General features: G+C 40.4%; 1 protein-coding gene across 1 annotated transcript in view; it reads left to right on the top strand.

Moving 5' to 3' along the window:
* The window catches only part of LOC124883023 (kinesin-like protein KIF21A), a 43,336-nt gene extending 18,819 nt beyond the window's left edge, over positions 1 to 24,517 (top strand). The window contains exons 8-37 of the mRNA XM_047389838.1: positions 58 to 253; positions 333 to 522; positions 731 to 794; positions 1,740 to 1,940; positions 2,105 to 2,152; positions 2,721 to 2,781; positions 10,736 to 10,847; positions 10,948 to 11,136; positions 11,214 to 11,413; positions 11,512 to 11,619; positions 11,707 to 11,775; positions 11,869 to 12,014; positions 12,085 to 12,229; positions 13,358 to 13,552; positions 13,746 to 13,847; positions 14,583 to 14,748; positions 14,984 to 15,004; positions 16,869 to 16,932; positions 17,496 to 17,550; positions 17,677 to 17,891; positions 19,218 to 19,391; positions 19,856 to 19,888; positions 20,082 to 20,218; positions 20,298 to 20,382; positions 20,484 to 20,573; positions 20,651 to 20,809; positions 20,916 to 21,033; positions 21,592 to 21,762; positions 21,842 to 22,038; positions 22,151 to 24,517. Of these exons, the coding sequence (XP_047245794.1) occupies positions 58 to 253; positions 333 to 522; positions 731 to 794; positions 1,740 to 1,940; positions 2,105 to 2,152; positions 2,721 to 2,781; positions 10,736 to 10,847; positions 10,948 to 11,136; positions 11,214 to 11,413; positions 11,512 to 11,619; positions 11,707 to 11,775; positions 11,869 to 12,014; positions 12,085 to 12,229; positions 13,358 to 13,552; positions 13,746 to 13,847; positions 14,583 to 14,748; positions 14,984 to 15,004; positions 16,869 to 16,932; positions 17,496 to 17,550; positions 17,677 to 17,891; positions 19,218 to 19,391; positions 19,856 to 19,888; positions 20,082 to 20,218; positions 20,298 to 20,382; positions 20,484 to 20,573; positions 20,651 to 20,809; positions 20,916 to 21,033; positions 21,592 to 21,762; positions 21,842 to 22,038; positions 22,151 to 22,208 (3,769 nt within the window). The 3' untranslated portion in view covers positions 22,209 to 24,517. The remainder of the gene's footprint in view (positions 1 to 57; positions 254 to 332; positions 523 to 730; positions 795 to 1,739; positions 1,941 to 2,104; positions 2,153 to 2,720; positions 2,782 to 10,735; positions 10,848 to 10,947; positions 11,137 to 11,213; positions 11,414 to 11,511; positions 11,620 to 11,706; positions 11,776 to 11,868; positions 12,015 to 12,084; positions 12,230 to 13,357; positions 13,553 to 13,745; positions 13,848 to 14,582; positions 14,749 to 14,983; positions 15,005 to 16,868; positions 16,933 to 17,495; positions 17,551 to 17,676; positions 17,892 to 19,217; positions 19,392 to 19,855; positions 19,889 to 20,081; positions 20,219 to 20,297; positions 20,383 to 20,483; positions 20,574 to 20,650; positions 20,810 to 20,915; positions 21,034 to 21,591; positions 21,763 to 21,841; positions 22,039 to 22,150) is intronic.
* The last annotated feature ends 1,738 nt before the right edge of the window (positions 24,518 to 26,255 follow it).

The following is a 26,255-nucleotide window of genomic DNA, read 5'->3' on the forward strand; positions in this document are numbered from 1 at the left end:
GAGTGATATTACATACAAGAAACTTGGATTGTTATTCCTATTTTGTCAATTTTCCAGCCAAACTATTATGATCGCCTGCATCAGCCCATCTGACCGAGACTTTATGGAGACCTTAAACACCCTAAAGTACGCCAACAGGGCCCGAAACATCAAGAACAAGGTGATGGTAAACCAAGACAGGGCCAGCCAGCAGATCAGTGCACTGAGGACAGAGATAGCCCGGTTGCAGATGGAACTGATGGAGTACAAGACGGTAGGATTATTGGGGTCAGATATACAGAGGGAGTTAAAGCCAGGCCTGAGACTCACTGACAATCCGCCTTAATGTTCAGGGGAAACGAGTGCTGGGGGAAGATGGCATGGAGGGCATCAATGACCTGGTCCACGAGAACTCCATGTTGCAGACGGAGAACAACAACCTAAGAGTGAGAGTGAAGGCCATGCAGGAGACCATCGACGCCCAGAGGACAAGGCTGACCCAGTTGCTCAGTGAGCAGGCCAGCCAGGTGCTGGCCAAAGCAGGTGGGAGTCATAGTCTCAGGCATTCTGATATAGAAACTTCTGCTCATTTTGAGTCTTATGTCTTCAAATGCGGAAAAACTGCCGATAGGTGAGTTTTGCATGTTTAACTAGTTATGCTGTTGAAAGCTGCTTTCTGCAATGCATTAGATTTATTTTTGTGGACATTTTTTTTAAATTGAAAGCTTAACTGTACCTTATCTGTTCATAGGTGATGGGAATGAAGAAATTGGCAACATGATCCAGAACTACATCAAAGAAATCGAGGAACTACGGTAGACATAAAAAGTTTTTGTTTATTCTTATATTCATTTGCTTTGAGCTTGCCCACATTTGTCACATTACAACCACAACGTTGTAATGTATTTGGTTGGCATCTTATATGACAAAGACAATGCAGTGCAACATTATGAAGCAGAAGGAAAATGATAAACGGTTTTCAAAATGGCTTACATGATGTGTGGTGGAAACCTAACAGTGCTCCATATTCTATGAAACAAGGTGGTGGCAGCCTCATGCTGTGGGAATGCTTTTCTTTAGAGCAGACAGGGAAGCATTAAAGGTCATTGATAGGAATGCGGATGCAGGTAAATAGAAGAGATTCTTGGAAGGAAAAAGAAAGGCATTAAACGTCCAATTTTTTTAGTTTGCCTCAAGCCACATCACCCTGAGCACACCTCTTCCATGAGGAAACACGATGGTGGCAGCATCAGACTGTGGGGATGCTTTTATTCAGCAGGGACTGGGAAGCTGGTGGGAAGGTGGATGGAACTAAAGGTGGTTCAACAAAGTACTTGCTCATGGACCAGAATGCATATGCTCATCAGATTCTTTCAATTTTTTCTTTGTAAAAAACAATTAAAAGCATTTTGGTCTATCACAAGAATGTGCAACCTGCGGCTTTTTTGGCCCTTCACAGTGACTGTTGAAATCCTAGTTTTAGCAGTTTTGCTGTTTTGTCACATAATATCTGGATATGATTTCCACAACAAAGTGACGCTAGTGGTTCAGGGAATAATTTAGATTTTGTTCAGTCACTTTTTGTCGTTAGACTGAAATCTATGTTATTTCCCTTCATTTTCCATAAATACGGAACATAGCTTTCATATTCTCTTTTTGTTCTAGAGCCTAAAAGTAGTAAAATTCACAAAAGTTTGTGGTCACAAAATTTGCAAAGGTTCAATACTTTTACAACGTTTACGTCTTTGTGCGTCTCCCAGAGCGAAGCTTCTCGAGAGCGAAGCCGTGAACGAGAATCTGAGAAAGAGCTTGAGCCGGGCGTCGGCTCGCTCCTCTCTGTATGGCGGCCCTGGCTCCTTCTCCGCCCTGATGCCCCCGGAGAAGGAGGCCAGCGACGTCATCGAGATGGCCAAGAAGGACCTGGAGAAGCTCAAGAAGATGGAGAAGAAGAAGAAAAAGAGGTGGAGTGAGCTTCTTTGATAAAATGGCGTTTTACTTCCAGTCTTTGTCTTCTGCACCATCTCCATTTGGTTGCTCTGTCTCACTCTCTGTCCCTCTGCTGTCTTGTGAACTTCCCTTGTCTCACTCCTGTCCTCTCCACGTACACTCCCCAATCTCTCTTAAGGCTGAGGCAGTTCGAGGAGAATCAGCACCATGAGGCTGAGCTCAGCAGGTCTGCTACCTCCCTTCGCAAAATGGATTCACATCACAGTATCTGACAGAATCACTCACAAGATGAAATTTCCAGATTAATGGATGAGATTTTTAATTCACTGTTGACCCAAGTCCTCCTTCTAACACCTCCCTAAATCAACTAACACTAACAATTCTTCTGTCCCTGCAGGTGGTTTCTGCTGAGGCAGAGTTCCTAAATATAGCAGATTGTCCTTTTTTACTGTACTCTAAAAGATGCTGATCAGATTTATTTTGTTAAGTTAAGCTTAAAGTTTAAATAAAAAACATCTCAATTGATCTAGAACATATCCTGCAGCATCTGGTCAGCCGATCTGGTGCAGTGTGGCTTTTTTCTTTCAGTAATTAAATTTTTTACTCTGGATGCCTGCCAAGGTGTGATTCGTAATTAATACTCATCCATCTCTTCGTTAATCAGCACCACTCTCACCTCTTTCTCATCATCCGACCAAGTCTCTGTTTGCCCGTCTCCTGTATCTGTTGCTGTTCAATACAGATGCCTGAACTGATCCTTGAGAAGGGCCTAAAACATTTTTCCTGTTTTTCAGCGTCGTCAAAGAGGAGCTCCCCGACAATGATCAGGAGAGAAGCAACGAGGAGGCAGAGGGGGTAGGTGGAGTTCCCTATAGAAGCTCTTATTTTGGAATGGTTCTGCAGTTTCATTACGGCACTTTCTCATTTATAAAGTATTTCCAAATGATAAGGCTTGGGCGAGGAAACTTTCTTTTTGTGAGATGTTCGAGCTACCGACCCCTGTTGGCGGTCAGACGCCTCGGAGCCCTACCGGTCCTTGGGAATCCCGAAAACGGTTGCACACTCTATCTAAAGACTCTTAAAGGAACGACTCTTAACCAGTTTCTAACTTTTAGCTCTTTTTAATCTAAGTTAAGGCAGAGGAATGATTACAGGGATCAGCGCTGAGGCTCCCGTCTCGGACCGTTACCGTCTGTTAGAGGATGACGAAGAGCCTCGATAGAAGGTCACATACAGTTTTTATATCTGGCACTCCAATGCAATGGATGTGCCCTCCCTCAGTGATTATCAGTAGACTATGTGTCACCATTGTGGTGTCTATCTGTTAGATTGTGTAGTAGCAGGTGTCCATACTTAATCTAAGTGTGCTGTAGGTTTCTAATCAACCCAGTTATACCAGCTGCTCCACTATCAAACCCAGTGCCCCAGCTTCAGGTCACTTATGACAAACCTTGGGCCATTTATCATGTACTGTATGTTTATGAGCATTCTTATCCTATTCTAACAAAAGGGAAACATTAGAACTTATATTTTATTTCACTATAGTATAAATGGGAAAAACAGCTATGAGTCATATTAATAAAGGTTATTCCTAACAGAGATATAAAGTAAGCATATTGTTAAACATTTTTAAACAATTTGTGTTTTATTTTGGTGGCTTTTCCACTTTATTTTTGAGGTATCTTGGTTAAATTCGTTAACCCAATTAACTCTGGGACATGTTCATAAAACCATATTTAGTCTTTTTTTCTGCTTATATCTTAGCAAAGAATCCATTTTGAGGGATATCTTTTGAGTCCTTAGACACAACAGCCTAGTACCCTCACCAAGCGTGTCCTGTCACAGCTTTTTGTCTGGTTGTCTACATGTGCCAGAGCAGCTTTCCTCTGCAAAAATGATAAATCAGGGTTGCTTCTGGCATCAAAGCAGACAGGCTCTATTAATAAAATATGAAACTGTGTTTGCATGACCTTCATGCTATGGGGAGGCTTTTCTTCAGCAGGTACAGGGCTGCAAATGACTTAAGTCTGGGATGGTGGTTTACCTTCCAGCAGGTGGACCGTATATGTCCGTATATGTCCTTTTTTAATATTTCACTTCTCTGCCTGCTCAGACGCTTTTCTCCTAAGCTCCCTGCTTCCTTGCATTCTTTTACTCCTAACTTTTTATCTCTTAGCCAAAATTACGGAAATATTAGACTAAAACAACTTCTTACCAGCGAATCCCAAGGATTATTATTATTATTTTTTATTTTTTAAAGGACTTTGATGTTTTTATAATTGAACTCGAAAGAAGGACAAGTTGACGCCAGCTAATCAGCACAAAATGCCTCCCTTCACCACAGAGGACTTCGACAAACTTTTACAGAAATTGGCTGTTTTGGAGATGAAAATCCATCGACTAGAAGTGAATGTGGAGGTGAATATGGGGTACAACGATGATTCAACTCTGCCTGTGATCCCAAACAGTGACAGCCAGCTCAACAACTCAGCTGGCAATCAGAACACTGAGAATAAACCTACCGGCAGATCCTCCTGGCATGTTTTAGGCGCATGCCCAAAAAATCAAGGTGGACAACTCACTGGAAGATCTCAGCAATTAAATAAATTAGAATGGCCAGAATTACAGAGAAATGCCCCCATTTCTCCTGGGAAAAGGAGACTTCGACAGCGAGCTGCTGTCACAACAACTGATAGGAATGAGACAGCTGGAAATAATGGAATTCCCCTCCAAAACAGATTTGCTTCACTACAGAATGAAAACCAGGAAGATTATCCATCTTCTGAGAACAATAAAAGGTTTGAGAACAACCTTCATTCTAAACACCAAGAACCCTAATAGTGGGCAACACAGCTGTGGATGGAATTAAAAACTTCTGCAACAAGAAAAACACAGAAGGTATGATTGGTACCAGTAACGCGGTTTCTGATATCTCAGAGAACATTCTTGCAATCACAGATTGCAGTCTCTAGAAAACCTTATTATACGCTGTGGAGCCATGGATGACGTAGCTAAGAAAAAATCAGAAAGACTGAAGGAGGATTTCACTTGTCTTCTGAATATTGTTGGAGGTCTCAATATCAAGATGTTTCTCAGCGGACCCTTTGCACCGATTTTCTGTGGAGATAAGGTTTTTTCTATACTTCTGATGATTAATAAGTGGTTGAAAAAAATATGTGCCACCACAACTGTGAACTTCATCGACAACTTTAATATTTTTTGGGAAAAAAGACAACTTTTTAAGCAAGATGGTTTCTGTTTGAACAAGCCAGGAGCCAGACGTCTCACATCTAATCTCTTCTATTCAGTAAATAATCCACCAGCAACTTCAACCTTCAGCAGAGAACATGGAGTATCAACAACAATGATAACGCTGCCTCCAACAGCTCCAGCAGAAACAACCGGCCAGTTGGCTGAGAAAGAGAGGTCATCACAAAAGGTCTCCCCGTCGAAATCCACAGGAGAAGTGAACCCCCCCATTATACCCCCATCCCCCCAGACCCAGACCGACACCCCCGGTAAACCCCCCTCACCCCAGACCCCGACCCAGACTGCACAGAACTCTCCCATATCCCCACGCGCGCTTTTTGCTTTACTGGATTCTGATAACATGAAAGGAGCTCTTAAAATCGGGACCCAAATGGCTCTGACATCTTCTCCATTCAACACCCCCCGTGGCCGAGGCCCTGCTACTAAACCAACATCTTCCAAATGCCGCAGACCTCCACCACCTCCTAAATCTATCTCCTCCTAATCAGGACCTTCAAATCACTTCTCTGTGATACAGTCTGGGCCCCAGTGGTAACTTTATCAGAAATGAGCATGTCCAGGAAAAACTTGGGCCCCTAATAGGAGATAGTTGTAAAATCTCTGTGCTTATACGTGACAGAAAGAGCAAAGCCAAAAGGATAAGAGACAGTAATAAACAATCAAAAAAAGCCATAAACTGTCAGGTACAACCAGACACAGAGTTAATATCAGCAACTAAGTCATATAAACTGGCTTTACTGAACATTAGATCTCTGTCAGGAAAATAATTTTTAATCAATGACTTCATTACTGACCACGATCTTGATGTTATGTTTTTAACAGAAACATGGTTACATGAATTTAATGAAGCTCCCATTCTAATAGAGTCGACGCCTCCGAACTACAATTTTCTTTGTGAGAGCAGACAGCAAAGAACAGGTGGAGGGGTGGCCACTTTGTTTAAAGATTTATTTGAGTGTAAAAAAGTATTTCTGGGCAAATTTGACTCTTTTGAATATTTGGCTCTCCAGGTAAAGAGCCCGGTCCGAACCATGTTCTTGAATATTTACAGGCCTCCTAAGTCCAAAACAAACTTTATCAGTGATTTTAAAGAGCTTTTATCTGTGATTTGTATTTATTATCACTGTTTAATTATTGTGGGAGACTTCAACATTCACATGGACAATCCTGAAGACAGAAGTACAATAGATCTATGTGACACTCTTAGAAATTTTGGTTTGACTCAACATGTTAAAAAGCAAACGCAAAACAGGGACATATTTTGGACTTGATCATCACTAAGGGTCTAAACATTTCCAAGGTGTCTGTAACTGATGTTGCCCTATCTGACCACTTTTCTGTTATTTTTGAAAGCATCATCTGCAATGACTCAGTAGTTTGTCAAAGAGACATGATAAGAAAACACATCTTTAAGGGCGGTGCTGCTGAAACTTTTAACCAGATTTACTCTTCTACCTCCACTTTGCCCTGTAACACTGTAGATGAGCTGGTAGATAACTTTCATTCTAAAATCTCAGACATCATTGATTCAATTGCTCCAATTAAAGTGAAAGTCGTTTCTGGGAAGAAAATGTCTCCATGGAGAAGTGCTCCACCAGACAGAAGTGAAAAAAAGGAGTGTCGAAAAGCTGAACGCAGGTGGCGAAAGACTGGACTCAAGGTTCACTATATTATCTATAAATAGAGACTATACAGATATAACCTACAACTGAAAAATGCAAGGGAATCTTTCTTTTCTGACATCATCAGCAAAAACATTAACAATGCTCATGCATTATTTGCCACGGTCGACAGGTTAACAAACCCTCCTGTAACTGTAGCATCTGAACTCCACTCTACCAGGGCCTGCAATGAATTTGCTAAATTCTTTACTGAAAAAAAAACAAAAGATCAGAGGGGCAGTCAGCACATCCACATTAACTCCAGTACCAATGTTGTCTCCTATTAGAACTGATTTTGACAAAATTTCCCAATTTCACCAAATAAACTGCAAAATCTTAGAAGAAATCGTACAGCAACTAAGCTCTTCTTCCTGCTGTCTCGATCTTTTACCCACAGCTTTCCTTAAGAAAGCTTTGCCTGTAATAACATCTGATTTAACACAAATAATAAACACGTCCCTTTTGTCAGGTGTTTTCCCCCAGGCCCTAAAATCAGCAATTATCAAACCTCTATTGAAAAAGAGCAACTTGGACAAGCTGCTACTACAGAACTACAGGCCTATATCAAACCTCCCCTTCATCAGCAAGATAATTGAAAAAGCTGTTTCAGCAGTTAAATAACTTCCTAACAATGACCAACCGCTTCGATGTCTTCCATTCAGGCTTCCTGCTCACCACAGTACAGAGACTGCTCTTGTCAAGGTGTTCGATGACATCCATATAAAGCAGACTGTGGAAGAACCACAGTAGTGGTATTATTGGACCTTAGTGCAGCATTCGACACTGTTGATCACTCCATTTTATTAGAGCACCTGGAAAACTGGGTCGGCCTTTCTGGTACAGCACTCAACTGGTTTAAATCCTACTTGAAGGACAGGGACTTTTTTGTGTCAGTAGCTAACTTTACATCAGAGAGCACAAAAATCACATGTGGCGTTCCCCAAGGGTCCATCTTAGGGCCCCTCCTATTCAATATCTACATGCTCCCCCTAACTCAGATTTTAATAAACAACAACGTAAGTTATCATAACTATGCAGACGACACACAGCTATACGTTACGATGTCACCAGGTGACCATGAACCCATTCAAGCGCTGGGTAAATGCTTAGAAGAAATCAATGCATGGATGGGCCTAAATGTTCTTCAGCTGAATCAAAACAAAACTGAAGTAATAATCTTTGGACCAAAGGAAGAGCGTTTAAAAGTTAGCACACAGCTTCAGTTAAAACAGCTAGAAACCACCAGCCAGGCTCGAAACCTGGGTGTAGTGATGGACTCAGACCTGAACCTTCAGAGGCACATAAAGGTAGTAACTAGGTCGGCCTTCTATCACCTAAAGAACATCTCCAGGATTAAAGGACTAATGTCTCAGCAGGACCTTGAAAAACTAATTCATGCGTTCATCTTTAGTAGAATTGATTACTGCAACGGTGTCTTCACAGGTCTGCCTAAAAAGTCAATCAGACAGCTGCAGTTGATCCAGAATGCTGCAGCCCGCGTCCTCACTAGAACTAAGAAAGTGGAGCACATCACCCCGGTTCTAAAGTCCCTACACTGGCTCCCTGTAGCTCAGAGAATAGAGTTTAAAATACTTTTGTTAGTCTATAAATCACTGAATGGCTTAGCAGCAAAATACATTACAGACTTCTTGTCAGTGTATCAACCACCCAGACCTCTCAGGTCTTCTGGCTATAATCTACTCTGCATACCCAAGACCAGAACTAAACATGGAGAAGCAGCTTTTAGTTCTTATGCTCCACTAATCTGGAATAAACTGCCAGAAAACTGTAAAAGCGCCGAAACCCTAAGTTGCTTTAAATCAAGATAAAAAACCTATTTCTTTAGAGTGGCCTTTGACTGTGCCATTTAGGCATGATTAGTTGCGTTTTCAGTCCAATTTTTCTTTCATTTTCTTGTCAGTCATTCTATTCTCTTTATTTTATTTAACTTTTTTAAATTACCTCTGTTGTTTGATTTTATCATTTGATTTGTTTTTCTGTGTCTGTATCTGTGTTTATTTGCTTTGTGATTGTATTGTAATTGTATGTACAGAGCTTTGAGTGTCTCGTTGCTGAAAGGCGCTATATACAGGTCCTTCTCAAAATATTAGCATATTGTGATAAAGTTCATTATTTTCCATAATGTCATGATGAAAATTTAACATTCATATATTTTAGATTCATTGCACACTAACTGAAATATTTCAGGTCTTTTATTGTCTTAATACGGATGATTTTGGCATACAGCTCATGAAAACCCAAAATTCCTATCTCACAAAATTAGCATATCATTAAAAGGGTCTCTAAACGAGCTATGAACCTAATCATCTGAATCAACGAGTTAACTCTAAACACCTGCAAAAGATTCCTGAGGCCTTTAAAACTCCCAGCTTGGTTCATCACTCAAAACCCCAATCATGGGTAAGACTGCCGACCTGACTGCTGTCCAGAAGGCCACTATTGACACCCTCAAGCAAGAGGGTAAGACACAGAAAGAAATTTCTGAACAAATAGGCTGTTCCCAGAGTGCTGTATCAAGGCACCTCAGTGGGAAGTCTGTGGGAAGGAAAAAGTGTGGCAGAAAACGCTGCACAACGAGAAGAGGTGACCGGACCCTGAGGAAGATTGTGGAGAAGGGCCGATTCCAGACCTTGGGGGACCTGCGGAAGCAGTGGACTGAGTCTGGAGTAGAAACATCCAGAGCCACCGTGCACAGGCGTGTGCAGGAAATGGGCTACAGGTGCCGCATTCCCCAGGTCAAGCCACTTTTGAACCAGAAACAGCGGCAGAAGCGCCTGACCTGGGCTACAGAGAAGCAGCACTGGACTGTTGCTCTGTGGTCCAAAGTACTTTTTTTCGGATGAAAGCAAATTCTGCATGTCATTCGGAAACCAAGGTGCCAGAGTCTGGAAGAAGACTGGGGAGAAGGAAATGCCAAAATGCCAGAAGTCCAGTGTCAAGTACCCACAGTCAGTGATGGTCTGGGGTGCCGTGTCAGCTGCTGGTGTTGGTCCACTGTGTTTTATCAAGGGCAGGGTCAATGCAGCTAGCTATCAGGGGATTTTGGAGCACTTCATGCTTCCATCTGCTGAAAAGCTTTATGGAGATGAAGATTTCATTTTTCAGCACGTCCTGGCACCTGATTACAGTGCCAAAACCACTGGTAAATGGTTTACTGACCATGGTATCACTGTGCTCAATTGGCCTGCCAACTCTCCTGACCTGAACCCCATAGAGAATCTGTGGGATATTGTGAAGAGAACCTTGAGAGACTCAAGACCCAACACTCTGGATGAGCTAAAGGCTGCTATCGAAGCATCCTGGGCCTCCATAAGACCTCAGCAGTGCCACAGGCTGATTGCCTCCATGCCACGCCGCATTGAAGCAGTCATTTCTGCCAAAGGATTCCCGACCAAGTATTGAGTGCATAACTGTACATGATTATTTGAAGGTTGACGTTTTTTGTATTAAAAACACTTTTCTTTTATTGGTCAGTTGAAATATGCTAATTTTGTGAGATAGGAATTTTGGGTTTTCATGAGCTGTATGCCAAAATCATCCGTATTAAGACAATAAAAGACCTGAAATATTTCAGTTAGTGTGCAATGAATCTAAAATATATGAATGTTAAATTTTCATCATTACATTATGGAAAATAATTAACTTTATCACAATATGCTAATATTTTGAGAAGGACCTGTAAATAAACTTACCTTACCTTACCTAGTATCTGTTGGAAGCTCAGGGTAGATCTCAGTAAATGGGAAAACTATGTCTCCTTCTGCTTCAAAATGGCGCCTGCATCACACTCGTTCATGTAAGGTAGAAACTTGTTAAGTGCAGTACTCAGTTTGTTGTGTAATGCACATGTTCTGCAGGAGGCCAGCGGGCATGAAGATGGAGAAGATGCAGACGGAGAAGAGGAGGACTTTGATATAGAAGGAGAGGAGACCTCTGAAGGTTCTGACTCAGAGGAACTAGATGAGAAAGGTGAGATTACATGCACTAAAGCAAGTCATTCCTTTAAGACGGTTACAGATCAGAAGTGAGTTGTGAACATCTAGAGTCATCTGACACATTCTACGTGCAGAGAACGTGCAGGCTGACCTGGCCAACATCACGTGCGAGATCGCCATCAAGCAAAAGCTGATCGACGAGCTGGAGAACAGCCAGCGGCGCCTTCACACCCTCAAGCAGCAGTACGAGCAGAAGCTGATGATGCTGCAGAACAAGATCCGAGACACGCAGTTGGAGAGGGACAAAGTTCTGCACAACATGGGTAACATAGAACCTGTAACCTTTACTCAATAAGTCCTGCAAACAAAGTTCCAAAATGATATTTTCCTATATTTCCAGGCTCAGTGGAGTCGGGTACTGAGGAGAAGGCCAAAAAAATAAAAACAGAGTACGAGAGAAAGCTGAGCAGCATGAACAAAGAGCTGCAGAAGCTCCAGTCGGCTCAGAAGGAGCACGCCCGCCTGCTGAAGAACCAATCACAGTACGAGAAGCAGCTTAAGAAGCTCCAGCAGGATGTGACTGAAATGAAGAAGACCAAAGTAACGTTCCCTGCTTTTTTTATTTTTATTTTGACACCAACACCTTTATTACACCTTTTAACAGCAGCAAATTTTATCCTGCTGTGTTCGTCCACCAGGTGGCGCTGATGCGTCAGATGAAGGAGCAGCAGGAGAGGAGCAGGGCTTCGGAGTGCAGGCGGAACAGAGAGATCGCCTCTCTGAAGAAGGACCAGCGCAGAGCAGAGGCAAGAGTGACTGAAAGCCTCAGAGACCATTGGTTAAATGGGAAAAGATGAAAATAATGAGAACCTAAACTTTACCTCCTGTTTCAGCTCCAAGTGAGGACACTGGAGGCTCATAAAAGGCAACAGGAGCTGATCCTTCGCAGGAAGAACGAAGAGGTTAATCAGGCTGTCATTAAGAAAGGCAGCATTTAATTACATCACTTGGTCTGAATCTGCCTTCTTACACCTTTTTCTGTTTCCTGTGCGCAGGTGACGGCTCTGAGGCGACAGGTGAGGCCCATGTCTGGAAAAGTGAGCAGGAAGTTAAGCTCACCCGAGTCTGCTCAGGATCCTTCATCCCGAGGAAATCCCGGAAGGTTGCAGACTTCGGGAGCAAGCCCTTCCAACGGAGCAAGGTACACTGAGTCGGTTAACAACACCAGTCACAGAGTTCAGGAGCTCTAACAGAGACGCCTCCTCTTTCAGGAGCTCCCCCTTACCGATGGGAAGTATTTACCTGAAAAGGACGGCCAGGACTAAATGGCAGTCTTTGGAAAGACGTGTCAGTGACATCATCATGCAGAGGATGACCATCTCCAACATGGAGACGGATATGAACCGACTCCTGAAGGTAACATCACAATAGTGATATAATAAATCGAAGAACGTAGAAGAAGGGAGGTGAACTAGAAATAAATGTGAAGTATTGCAAATAAAGTTACTTGTTAGAACAACTAATGCTGATATATTTTATCAGGAATCTATGTAACAGACCGACACCAGGTAACATGTAATGAGGGAAACATTTTCCATCAGGTTTTCTAGATTTTTTTATGAATTAAAATCTGAAATTTGTGGCATGAATTCTTGTTCACCCCCTCTCCCCAAGTCAATTCTTTGTAGAAACACCTTTCACTGTAAGTACACCTCGGAGTCTTTTAGAGTATGAGCTATTTAAATCCAGAGACTAACAGTTTTTCCCCAATCATTTTTGCCAAATACCTCAAAGTCAGTAGCTTGGTAAAGAAAAGCATCCCCGCAGTATGATGCTGCCATCACCATGTTTCACAATGTTTTAAATTTGATCTGCAGTGTTATCTAAGCCTTTCTTCTTGACACACAGCTATAAAGGCTCAGCTGTTGATCACTGCAACTCCTCTTGAGATAACGTGGGCCTATTGGCTGCTTCTCTGATTAATACACCCCTCTTCTGAGAACACCTTGACCTAACTCTGAGCTTGATAACTTACCTCACCCCGCTGCTTATCCTGGCCTCAATTGCAAATTAAGTTGATATATCACTAAGTCATATATTGTGCATCGGCCTGTGTACAATTGGGAACGGAAAGTGAGTTTGGACAGATTTTCCTTTACATATGCGCCAACACGAAGTAAAATGAATCTTGAACCAGACAGGTTTCAAACTGTGGGGCATTAGGGTGGTGTTGGGTCTCACAGTGGTGTTGAGAGTTCGCAGCTATATATCATTGCCCTCCCTGGTCTGTCAGTCTAAGTGGACAGCCTGATCTTGGTAGGTTTATTTAGGGACAACAGAGTAAAGGGTGAAGAATAAAAATGCACGCCACACTTTCCAGACTTTTAATAGTAAAACGTGTTGTAAGCCATTAATTGTTTTCCTTCTAATTCACAAGGATGTAATATACAATACTTTGTGTTTATGTCATGTATAATCAATCGTAATAACATGTGAAAGACTCAGGGAGCGCTTTCTTCATCTGTCATCTCGCCGTTTCTCCAGCAACGGGAAGAGCTGACCAGGCGGCGGGAACGCTTGTCCAGGAAGAGAGAGAAGCTGGCGGCAGATGGCGCAGACGCCGATCGCTCCCTGGCTACCTTGAATGAAGAACTGGAGTCTCTAGGTGCCAACATCGACTACATCAACGACAGCATCGCCGACTGCCAGGCCAACATCATGCAGATGGAGGAAGCCAAGGTTCAATCAGTTAATTTCTTCTTTAATGCTCCATGTGTTTATGTAGATAAGCACAGTTTTACATCTCGCTGAGGCTAGAGTCTATTTGATGATGAATATTGCATATTCAGACCATCCATGGGGTTTAGATTAACAGTTAAATAGTTAAATATTTGAGAATAGCCTCTGAATGTGTTTTTGTTTTGGGTTTCAGGAGGATGGAGACACTGTGGATGTAGCTGCTGTCATCAGCTCCTGCAACCTATCAGAAGCCCGCTTCCTTCTGGACAATTTTGTGTCTATGGCCATCAACAAGGTACCTGCTTCTCTATCCATCACCATTTGTTTTCACAGGCTGTCCAAAGGTTTGGCCAGGTTTCTGGATTTTTCTGAAGCTCCAGAGATCCTTTTGATTTTACACAGTGTGAAAGAAAACTGGCCGAAAACTGTAATTTCCTAAGTATTTAAACAACCCCAACAGTATGCTAATGCTCTATATTTTTATCAGTGATAATTACCAGGTTTATAAAAATACTGCCTCCACTGATGCTTTAGTCATATGCAAACAACTGACTGGCCTGATGGTTTGTTTAAACAAGACATTAGGGTTTTACATTGGTAGACGGAACCAGAACCAGGACAGAACCAGGCTTAACTTTTCTATTTTGCAGAGTTGTGTTTTAATTAAGATGATGCTGAAGCTCAACAGAATCTAGCTTTATGGCTGCAAATCATACAGCTCCATCGATATTGGACCCCAGGATGCTGATTAAATATAATTTGAAAGAGTTTATTTATGACCGTATGTCTCATTCACTCTTATTTATGGGTTTTTATCTTGTTTCCTTGTCGCCATGGTTCCTGATTAGATAAATGCTGAGTGAGACTTTAATTGGATCAGTTTGATTAAATTAAGTCTATCAGATTAGATTTGATAAAACTTAATTGGTCTGATGAGAGAATGCTTTAGATGCCGGAATCAGACAGACAGAGAAGAAGAAGTGGGAGTAATTCCTGCTGAATCACATATTCCCACTATGTTGATTTTCAGGGTCTGCAGGCAGCTCAGAAGGACTCCCAGCTAAAGGTGATGGAGGGGAGGCTGAAGCAGACTGAGATAAACAGCGCCACCCAGAACCAGCTGCTCTTCCACATGCTGAAAGAAAAGGCTGAGATCAACCCAGAACTTGATGCTCTGCTAGGCAGCGCTCTGCAAGGTTGGGAATCCCCAGCAACAATCGATACCAATCAGAACACGTCGAGCACAATCACCTTTCCAATCATCTTTGATTTAACCGAGAGGCTGCGCTTTACTTTGCAGGCTTTAATTCAGAAAGAACTGACACAAAAAAATTATGCTTACAAATTAAAGCGCTGCCAATTTCTCAGCTTTAAGTTTGATTTGATTTAATTTCTATTTGTTTTTCTTCTGTTGTGTTGGTGTGATCTCAGAGTTAGGGTTCCTGTTACCAGGTGAGTAAGAGACATGAATAGATACGTGACTGTGTTTGAGAGAGCAAGCTGCGAAACATGCACACTACATGATTTCCATCAAAAACCATAATTATCGGCACCCCTGGTAGATAAAAAATAAAATTGTCTCGTATTGGAGAAGCATAATATGACAGACAATATTTCACAAATCCACGCTTTATTTCAAGTATATTTACTTAGTAAGAAGAATATTCTCAGTTTAAGAAATTAGTTTTTTAGAAAAAAAAACAATAGTTGGGGTGGGGGGGTTGGTTGTACAACGCTGATGTGTTAGTTTAGAGGGGGGTTCCTCTTCCTCAGTGCAAAGCGATTGTGCTCTTGGGTGCTTGTCTAGGCACCTTGCCAACGGGGTGACCGGGTTGCGGACTTGGCACTTGACGTGCACATGGTCGCGGGGTTGGGTAGAGGGGATTGATACCCTGTGTCTCTCCCTGTGCCGGTCTGGCCTGGGGGATGCTGCTCTTGTGCCACCATGTTGGTCGTATGGCTAGTGGGGCTTGCTGTCTGTCTGCCTCGGGACTCTGTAGCCTCTGGGAGGCGAGGGTACCTGCCCCTAGCTGCATTTGGGCGCTGGGTGCTTAGAAGTTACTATTCTTCTCCACACTGTCACATTTCCACGATTATAGGTGAGAAATTAGCACACGCACCTACTGTACCACATACACCTACTCATTATACACACCCACATGCACACACACACACACGTTCACACTCATGTTGAAAACATCTTCACATTTTATTAATAGTCGTCAGATGCAACCTTGGTTTATTAAAGTCAATTAAACATTAGGATACCATCTCCAGATATTCTTTTTGTACAACCAAGCTGCCCTGGCACATGTAGGTAACCATCTTCACATGTCATATGCCTTAAATGCTTCAACATAACATGTGGGAAAAAAGCACTTGTATTTAAAAACATTTATTATGCCACTCACACTTGGTTGCCAAGGCCGTTGTTTATTGCTATAATAATCAGGCACACTGCATCACAGATCCTCCACTGTACTTAACTGTGGGGATGAGATCCTTTTCCACATAGTCACCCTTTGTTTCATCTCAAACACACCTAGTGTTTGTTGGTGAAAATGTCAATCTTCTCTTCTGATCAAACCATATGGAGTCCCATTAAAGTTGGGATGCTCCACATATTTACATTTTTGATGGTAGGACAGAAAATGCTATTTTAGGGGCGCCAATAAGTGTGGAGGATGCTGTTAATCCAGTTTAGAAAATTTATTTGAATAAAAGAAAGGACCTCTAAGGAGCAATATAGTTAGAAAGGAGCAATATAGTAGGTATAGTAGAATATCCTAACCTTTTATTTATTAAGTTGAATTTATTTAATTTTTTTAAGTTTTTAGGCATATACATTCATTCCATTTTCCAATTTTTAGTTACAGCAGATTGAAACTGTGTTAGGAAAAGTATAATTGTTAAAAATGGAAGAAATCTTGAAGTGTGCATCTATATTAGACTAACCCACGTCAAGTAACTCCACCATAATGTGCATGGTTCATGGGCCACTTCCTGGTCAGTCCCATTTCAGGACTAAAACTTTACAACAATAAAAACCTAAACTGATTGCACCTTCTGTGTTCATGTTAGCATGTGTGCTCTGCTTTTTTGTGTTTGAAACTTTATGCTTTCTCCCCTCAACCCATACCCAACGATATCTCTTCATGTTTGTGACCTTTGACTTTGTCCTGAGCTGCTGAAGATGAGATTACTGTTGATTTGCAATGTTCTTGTATAGATGTTGCCTATGTATAAAAACACACACACACACCCAAACACACACACACATTAATGCTTCACGGGTGTGTGTTTTTGTGCCTCTCAGCTGCAGAAAATGGGAATTGCAGCAGTAGTGACGAGTCCACTCCGAGTCCGGCTCCAGATGGCAGGTAAAGAACTACAATGTCTCTGAGGGATGAAAAAAAAACATATTTAAATTAATACAAAGCATCGTAAAAGGCCTTCTCGATTTTCCCCTTGACCTGTTTGCTGTGTTCATTGGTCTTCATGATGCTGTTTGTTCACCAATGTTTTCTAATATCCTAGGTTAATATTTTTTACTGAAATGACCAGAACGCTTTCAAAATGGCAGTTAAACCTCTATAAATTTGGGTCTCGAAAGTATAGACTTTGTAATCACAAGTGCGAACAAACCCTGCCTACAATTATGTACAATTAGTGTTGGTCAATTAAATAAAATCCCAATATAACACATTAAAGCTTATTGTTGTAATGTAACACAATGTAATTAGTTTTGCAAGAAACAGGATTTGAGTGTTAGAAAAATATGGCAAGGAGGAGAAAAGATGCAGAAAAATGAAAGCCAGAATGTTCCAATCAATGTAATGATGAACTTTATGTTGTAAGATACTGAACTAAAGTGGAAAACAGAATCTTTAACCCTTGCTTTATATAAGCACTTCTCTAACAGACCACGCATTTTGTGTTTCAGGACACTGTCATCAGATTTATTGAAGCTATGTGGTGAAGCCAAGCCAAGAGGCAAGGTGGGTTACCATGCATTTTTTCTGTGTTTAAAAGATTAAACACAGAAAAACTGCCATTTTAAAGTGTTTACCAGCTCCACTTGGTAAATTGAGTTATTTTTATTTTAACCTATCCTGACCCCTCAGGCTCGAAGGCGGACTGCCACCCAGATGGAGCTGCTCTATGCTAGCAGTGGGGATTTGTCCTGCGAGTCCCCCACCGGAGACTTTCCGGCCCCTTTACTGCCCCTTGTGGAGCGCCTCGAAGGGCCAGCAAACATGTGGGGTCACGCAGCCGGCCAAGTCCCGGACCGCGAGCGGACGGTTTCACCATCTGCGCTGTCTGCCAGGGCAGCTGGCGTGTAAGTTCAGAGGCAACATTTTTTAGTGGAAGGCAGAAACCTCAAAGATACAGTCTTCCTCTGCTGTCTGGCAAAGCATGAAACTGAGTGGAAACAGAAAATAAGAGTATTAAAAACATTTGCATTTCCAGACTTTATTCATATCCTCTTTTCTAAATGCCGTGTCTTTCCATTGTTCCTTATGTGTACTATTCTCTTCATTCGTTCCTTCCTTTCTTGTATACTTCTCTCTGTTCATTCTTTATTGTGTTCTTCCTTGTGTCCTTCTTTCTGTCCTTCCTTTCTTTTCATCCTTGTCCTTTTCCATTTTTCATGCCTCCCTTCCCTCCATCTTTTTGTCCTTTGTTCCTTGGTTCCTTCTTCTTTCTGAACTTCCTTTCTTCCCTTTCTGTGTCCTACCTTAATTCCATAACTGTTCTTCTAGCCTTTCTTCTGTCCTTACATTCTGTCCTACTTTCATTTCTCCCTTGTGTCTTTTTTTCTTTTCCTTTCTTCAATCCGTGTTCTTCTTTTCTTCTTTCATTCTTTCTTATGTGTCCTTCTCACCTACCTTACTTGTCTTTACTGCTTCTTGCCTTCCATGTGTCCTCCTTTCTTTTCCTCCTTATTTTCTTTATTCCTCGTGTCCTACATCAATTCCCTCCTTTGTGTCTTTCATTCATTGTGTTCTTTTTTCTGACCTGCCTTCTTTGTCTGTCCTTTCTTTGCTTCATTCCTTGTTTCCTTCCTATTTTCCTTAATTGTGTTCTGCCTTCTTTCCTTTCTTCTTTCCATACTCCACTCTGTCCTACTTCCCTTTCCTCTTTGTCTCCTTCCTTCTCTTTATTCCATTTGTGTCCTTCTTTCCTTCCATCCTTCCTCTTTCCTTACTTGTGTCCTTACTTGTTTTCTTGCCTTCCTTTTGTCCTCCCTTCTTTTTGTACCTTTTGTGTCCTTTAAGTTATTCTTCCTTTCTTGTGTTATTCCTTTTCTTTATTTGTCTCCTTCCTCCATTTCTTCCTTGTGTCTTCCCTCCATCCATCCATCCATCCTTCCATCCATCCAGTTTCTGCTTTGTGCAGGTTCCATATCTAAAGCCTGACAGTGTAGAAATATCTGCAGTAAATTCATAGTTAATTTTTGTTTTTCATTTTTTTAAATAAGCATAAATGACTGAGAACTTGAGCCTGCAAAATTCTGTAATTTTTACCTGAGAAATGTGTCATAAACCTTAAGATATCTGTCAAACTGCTTTAGAGGCGGACAAATGTGCTTTTCACTTCTGAGATGTCACCTTTTTTCCTTAGGTAAAGTAAAGCATGGCCTGATAACTTGTCTTGTTGTTAGTTCTGGATCTAGGTCACCTACAAGAGTGGAGAGGAAGCAGCCGGAGCGCTCACCCCTGAACCGCAGGAAGGTGCAAGAAAAAGGCCCCACCTTGTCTCCCATGGCAACCCCTGCACAGATGCCATCAGTGGGCACCACAGAAACTAAAACGAAAGGCAGCGGATACAAATCAATGTAAAAACTTATATTACCTAGAGTAAATGTAATGTTATTGTCTTTAGACATGCTCCACATTAATGCAGCCTTCTTCTTGTCAATATATTTCACAGATTGTCATAAATGTTCATACAAACCATTTTGAATATTTGCATTTTATCTACACTTAGCTTAATACAAATAGATATGAAATGGCCCTCCCTGAGCCTTTGCTGTAGTTTCATTTATTCCTAATTAGAAAATTAGCATTCTAACTCTCTTAAAAGTTTATCTTGTTCCATCTGAGTTTACGTTTATATGTTCATTTAGATTATTAAAATTTTAAAAGTCAAATATATCCTACATTTGTGTTCCCAAATGATGTTCATTTTACGGCATAGTAGCGTTAAGTTATAAGCTTAAAAAATACTGCTAGTAAGTATGCTAGACCAGCTGAAGAATGATGCTACGTAGCTACATTTGACTTTGTTCTGTTTTTTCAGGCTGGATGAATTGCCCGTTTTTGAAGGACACAGGTAGTTTCTTATTTAAAAAGTCCTTGTTTTGTTTTGTCATATCAGATGCATTGTGCTTCAAAATTATTATAATTTAATTTAAAAAATCTATTTAATTGGAAGAATTAAAGCTGATTACTACAGCCTAAAATCTAATTCATTGTTGTTTAAACCATATTCAATGATAATATTGCATGTATTGTGTGTTTTTTAGAGGTGTGATCAGTCCTGTGGCAGCTTCTAAGAACAGTTGGGGAACCAGAATTCAGTGCATCCACATAGCTGAAGGCCACACCAAACCTGTTCTCTGCGTGGATGCAACAGATGACCTGCTTTTTACTGGCTCTAAAGGTAAAGACCGAAAATGGGACAGCGAATCCTGTGGATTTGGTTTTCCTGAAATGCATTTGTTCAAACATTTTTGTCTCAGATCGGACTTGTAAGGTCTGGAATCTGGTGACGGGCCAGGAGATTATGTCTCTCGCAGATCATCCCAGTAGTGTTGTCTCTGTCAGGTATTGTGATATTTGTTCAGAAATGACCAACCTTGGTAATATTCATTAAAGAAATTATTCTCCAGGGCAATTATTTATTTTGGTCTTTGTTTTTACTATAGATACACCTCGAGCCTTGTCTTCACCGTTTCCACTGCTTACATCAAGGTCTGGGATATTCGAGACTCCGCTAAGTGTATCCGTACACTCACGTAAGTACACATACTGCAAAAGTAAATAAAATTGATCATAAGGGATCTAGTTATTAAATGCTTTTTTTGAATATCAGGTCATCAGGTCAAGTGGGGTCAGGGGATACATGTTCCTCTGCTAGAAGTTTATCTATCCCACCCGGAGAGAGTCCGATAAACCAGATCGCCCTCAACACTTCCGGCTCATTTCTGTATGCTGCAGCTGGGAACGCCGTCCGCATGTGGGACCTCCGCAAGTACGCTACCAAACACTTGATTTTAAGATTTGTATTCATGCAAACTATTTCCAACACCTCAAATTAGGATTTTTTCAGAGAACTCATTAAACTGTCCTTTCTTAAGATTCGTGTCCACTGGAAAGTTGACGGGCCATTTGGGACCTGTTATGTGTCTAACTGTTGAAAAGTTGGGTCAAGGACAAGACGTCGTGCTCACTGGCTCAAAAGACCATCATGTCAAAGTAAGAACTTTCACTCAGTGTATAGGCAACAGCAGTCCTGTTGCTTTGCTTTTCTAATACCAATCAGTAGGATTATCAGCAGGGTGTGACGAGACATCTAGCTCACCAGATGAAACCAACTTCTCTTTATTCTGCAGAAGCTCAATATGTTGCCACACAAACAAAATAAAAGTGGCAAGGGGCTTCTTCACTGCATTTGTAACAGAGCGTTGTCAGCCCGCCCTATGTGAAATTTTTATTATCAGACTCGCTCAACTCAACAGGGCAACCTAAGAACTACTTCCTGTCTTACCTTAAAATAAGAATCTCAAACAAAGATTCAACAGGTTGTGAGGGTTAAAGCTCTCACCTTCGGGGTCCTTAATCATATCTTACACTTACTTCACAAGACAGGTTACACTTATAGGAGAAGTAGGTGGCATTTAAATATCTCGCTATGTCAAGGCACAATATATCGTTCCCCTGACGAGGAAGAAATTCTGTCCATCCTCTGCCTCTACCTTGCGTTGCACCCCTACTAATCAGATGTGTTATGGATAAAGATCTCTGCATTTCCAGATGTTTGAGGTGACTGAAGGTGCTCAAGGCAGCATCACTTCCAGTTATACGTTTGACCCCACCCACCAGGACAGCGTGGAGTCTCTAGCCATTCATGGAGACGTCTTCTATAGCAGCTCCAAAGATTATTATATAAAGAAGTGGGACGTGGCCAGTAAAAAGCTTTTACAGGTAAGACGAAGTTGCAGTTTCATATCTGTAGAATAGAAATGATCCGGGTTTAACAGTCAGTTGTGTCATCACCTGACAGTCAGTCAGTGCCCAGACAGACTGGGTTAGTGCTCTGGGTGTGGTACCAGGTTCCCCAGTGCTCCTCAGTGGGTGCAGAGGAGGGCTGCTTCGCCTTTGGCACACTGACTCACTGGCACCCCTTGGAGAGGTCCAGGGGCACGACAGTCCCATCAATGGCTTGGCAACCAACGGCACTCAGTTGTTCACAGCCTCAGAGTAAGTGACACAACGTATCCATTTTAGTGAATGCTTACATGATTGTAACGTCTTCAGCTTGTTTTTATAATTTCCTGATGTTTATTACTATATCCTTTATAATGTTTGATAGTGACCGCACAGTGAAAATCTGGGAAGCCAAAAACTCCCTGGAGGATGGAATTCACTGACAGCTGATCTCCGTCATTCACATACAAGGGACTGTCTACTTGTCATCATCAGTTATTTGATACAATGAGTGTTTGTTTTTTTGCTGACAGTTAGAGATGTTGAACCCAACAGAGATTTTGTCAGGAATACCACATTGGATGTGGTTAGTTTTCCCTGGTGAAAACAGTTATTAATATTTTAGGTCAAAGCCAATCACCATGAACTTAAGAAGGCCTTTTAAGTCCCTTCAGTGGCTACGAGACAGCTGGGAAAATATAATTTTATGGATCCAGGGTCTGGATCCAGTAGGGAAACATCTCTGCATATAGTGTTTTTGTTTTAAGCTGCTGAAAGAAAAGAAACAGTGAAGATGAAATATTTTGCTTCCCATGTCAAATTCTTTTTTTTAAATCAAAGACCTAGCAATTTTCTGTTTCAACCTCATTAATAACTGTGATCCTGTGTGTTGACATGCTGTATGATACGTCCTGTCTTCCCAACAATGCTCTACAGGTCATTTTATTTGTGTGTGTCTGTGATGTTCTTGTTCTCAGTTAAAGGACCAAACTACTGAAAATTAGCTTTTAAGCTGTTACTGCCAAATTCACTGGAGAAAAAACATTTAAAGCCTCTAAAAACATACTTCATGGTCCATCAATATGCATGGTTTTACAAGTTCTTTTTCTTCTTTCTCTCATTTGTATGTTTATTAGAGAGTAAAAGAATAGCACTACTTAAGTATTTATTCACATTTAATGCTTTCATAAAAAAGCATTAATTAGCTTTAATTTGAAATGCTAATTAGCCTACCTGTCTAATATTTTAATTACTTTTTCATTAATTTTGCTAACAATATTGCTTGGTTAACATTCTTTTAAAAGAGAAATTAACAATATTAAATCGGAAATTCATCAAAATCCATATGCTGAAACACACCTTGCTTCAACCCTGTTTAGCTAGTCACATTAGCTTTTAGCATGACTAATTTAGCCAACCTTTTTTTCAGTTTTGTTTCAGAAGTTTCTGGCCCTAATTATTTTGTTTAAGATTTACAGACAATGATATATATTAAATTGGTAACACGTTTACAAATAAATTTCACATCAAGTTATGGAAACTCACCAAACAACTGAAAACTAAAAAAATAACGTACAACCCTGTTTAGCTAATTCACTTTTAGCATTGTTTTGTTGGTCCTTCTTTTATGTTGTTCAAGTTTCTCATGTTTTTTTTCCCTTTATGAAAACCATGCGGCAGTGCTAATTGTTGTGTTTAAGACATACAAAAGCACAAATAAAGTAAGCTAACTTTAGCAAGCTAGCTGCAATGTGCAGATTTGTCTTCACTTTTGAGCATTTTGTGCTAATTGGTTATATTGATTAAATTTCCTTTTTCTCAGTACTTTCTGGCATATTCCTTGACATTACATGTTTTTTAGTAAAATACCACGTTTTTTGACATATAAACTTTAATGAGAGTGAGTCTGTAATCTGAGCAATGTGAAAGCGAATCTTGTATGTTTATGGAATCAAGCACCTTGTATCGTCCAACTCAGAAGGGGTCACAGTAGAATATGAGGTACATATTGTGTGACAACATATTTTCCTAACATATCTATGTGGGTCCAACCCAATGATAAGTGACAAGTCTGAATTAATTTCTACATGTTCAGTTTGGCTTTTGCTGCTGAAATTGTGAACTGCTCAAATCCTGGAATCAATTATTACAAACAGAATTAAATATTCCTGAAATGTTACTATTTATTTATTTTTCATAAATTTGTCTAAGTTCACTATCCATTGTCTTTATTACCCGTGACTGACTGTACATTGTTCAATTTAATGCCTGTGTTTTATGTATCATAGACAATGATTTGCACAGAATTGATGGGATGGATCTATCTGTAATCAGAGTAGTTTTATCATTTATCAGTGCCTGTTATAAATCCTAAACTGTATGTTGATTTTTTAGACATGTTTAATGAAAACTTTCCTTCGATGAAAAAGATTAGGTAAGCATTTTTCAATAAGTTTATGTCAAAATCAGATGTGTCTTGAAACAACATTGTGCTTTTCTTTGGAGGTAGCACTGTACACCATAGATTACTTTGAGGATGCTGGTTTTCTGTACCAATGTCTGTGTAATTTGCTTTAAAAACATGTTTTCGGTTATCAGGCTACTCAAGATATGAAGAATCCCTTATTTTTTTGTTTAGCTGCAGTTTCTTTCTTTTGTGTAAATATGTTTTTTTGCTGGTTCTGTTGTGGACAGTTTCATGTAATGGACATATCGGATACAGTGTGTGAATAAATTGGGAACTGGTTTATAACTGTGTAGCAGTGTGTATGATGACCACATAGTGGCAGCGCTGCCTAATATCGGTTTCATTAGACTGAGGCCGAACACCTGATATTTATGCTATTTAGGCAGTGTTTGACTTCTTTTGCATTCGACATATAAATAAATATTAAAATTATTAAGAATTACAAGGCCTTTCAAAATATTTACATTTGTGGACACCTTGTTTAATGCTCTTTAAAATTAGACCTAATTTTAAAAAGCATTAAACAATACTGAATCAGAGATGCTAATGGACAAGAGAAAGGTATTGAGGGGTCAGAAACTCCACCTGAAGGCACCAACCTAATGTGATGAGTGATGAAACGATCAATATTTCATGTTCAGCTGCATGAAAGCAGCCAAGTAGCAATTAGGCTGGAAGAAGAACATTGACCTAGAGTTACCTGATGGTGCTTTATGATTTTAACCCTGACTCTGTTCTGCTTTATAGAATTACTCCTATTAAGTTCTTTCAGGTCATATATTGCAACCTGGTTTTGACGGAATTGCAAATCAAAGAGCCATGATATCCACTTGGTAAAATGATCTTTAACCCATCAGAACAAGGAGATCCACATTTATGAAGCTTGCAACAAGCAGCTAATGCACTAACATTCATATGTTGATGCTTTGTTTTAGAGGCAGTGTGAGTGAACTGCAAAAAAATGGTAGTCAGCTGAAACTCTGCCATAGCAACATTATATGCTGTTAAAATGTCCCGCAGTTGACTTGTGACTTGATTTAATGTGGTAATGCAATTAAACTAACATTAATATTCTTGGATTTAGTAAGTCTGGGTGAAATTGGACCACACTCTTGAGAAAAATCTGGTTCTATTCGGCCCAGTTTGGTTATATAGCACCAGGTCAGAATAAGCATCACCTGAACACAATGGTCTAGTTGACAATTTAGTTCAGTCCAAACTCCTTTCATTCAGTCCAATTCATTCCAAAATAATACATTCACATCCCATCCAAACGCCCATTTAAGGAGGCAAGCATTTTACAAATTTGTGTTGATATTTACCAGTTCAAGTCTTTCAAAGTGGTGCCCAACAATTGTGCCCTGGCCACTTAAAATGCATGATTTTACTTGCTGCTTTCAGCTTGCCACACTGGTACATCTCATTGGACAAAAAAATCCAGCAAATAAGTGCTGTTGTTATTAAATTTGAACACTATCAACTAAAAGGAACCAATTATAGCATTAATGACCAATTTGGGTGAGAAATACTGGATAGACACAGAATATTATACCCCATCAGCAAACAAGATGTGCAGGAAGAAACGAAAGAAAGGAATCATCACTGTGGACAAGATCTACATTAATAGTAAACTCTTCCAGGGTTAGAAAACAGCGCTCTGGTAATTCTGCATTTCATTGCTCATCACAATTTCAGGAACAAACACTTTAGCAATCAGATTATGCTGGATAAACAACTATGACGATTCTGTATAAATGTAAATATGTACATGCAGCTCAGTCTCGCTATGCATTACGTTTTTATGTCTACCCCATTCTTCCTCATTATTGTCTTTGCCACTGTCATTGTCCAATATTTCTTGTTTTCTAAACCCCATTCACTTCCAACTTTCTTGCAACTTCAATTCCTTCATCACATGGATGACATGTGATAACATCAATTCAGAATTAAACTTTTAATTAGAAATATATATCTTGGTTGTTTTAATAGATTAAGCGTATAACAGTTTTCCACCATGACCTCA

The sequence above is a fragment of the Girardinichthys multiradiatus genome, chromosome 17, assembly GCF_021462225.1.
Source record: "Girardinichthys multiradiatus isolate DD_20200921_A chromosome 17, DD_fGirMul_XY1, whole genome shotgun sequence".
Lineage (NCBI taxonomy): Eukaryota > Metazoa > Chordata > Actinopteri > Cyprinodontiformes > Goodeidae > Girardinichthys > Girardinichthys multiradiatus.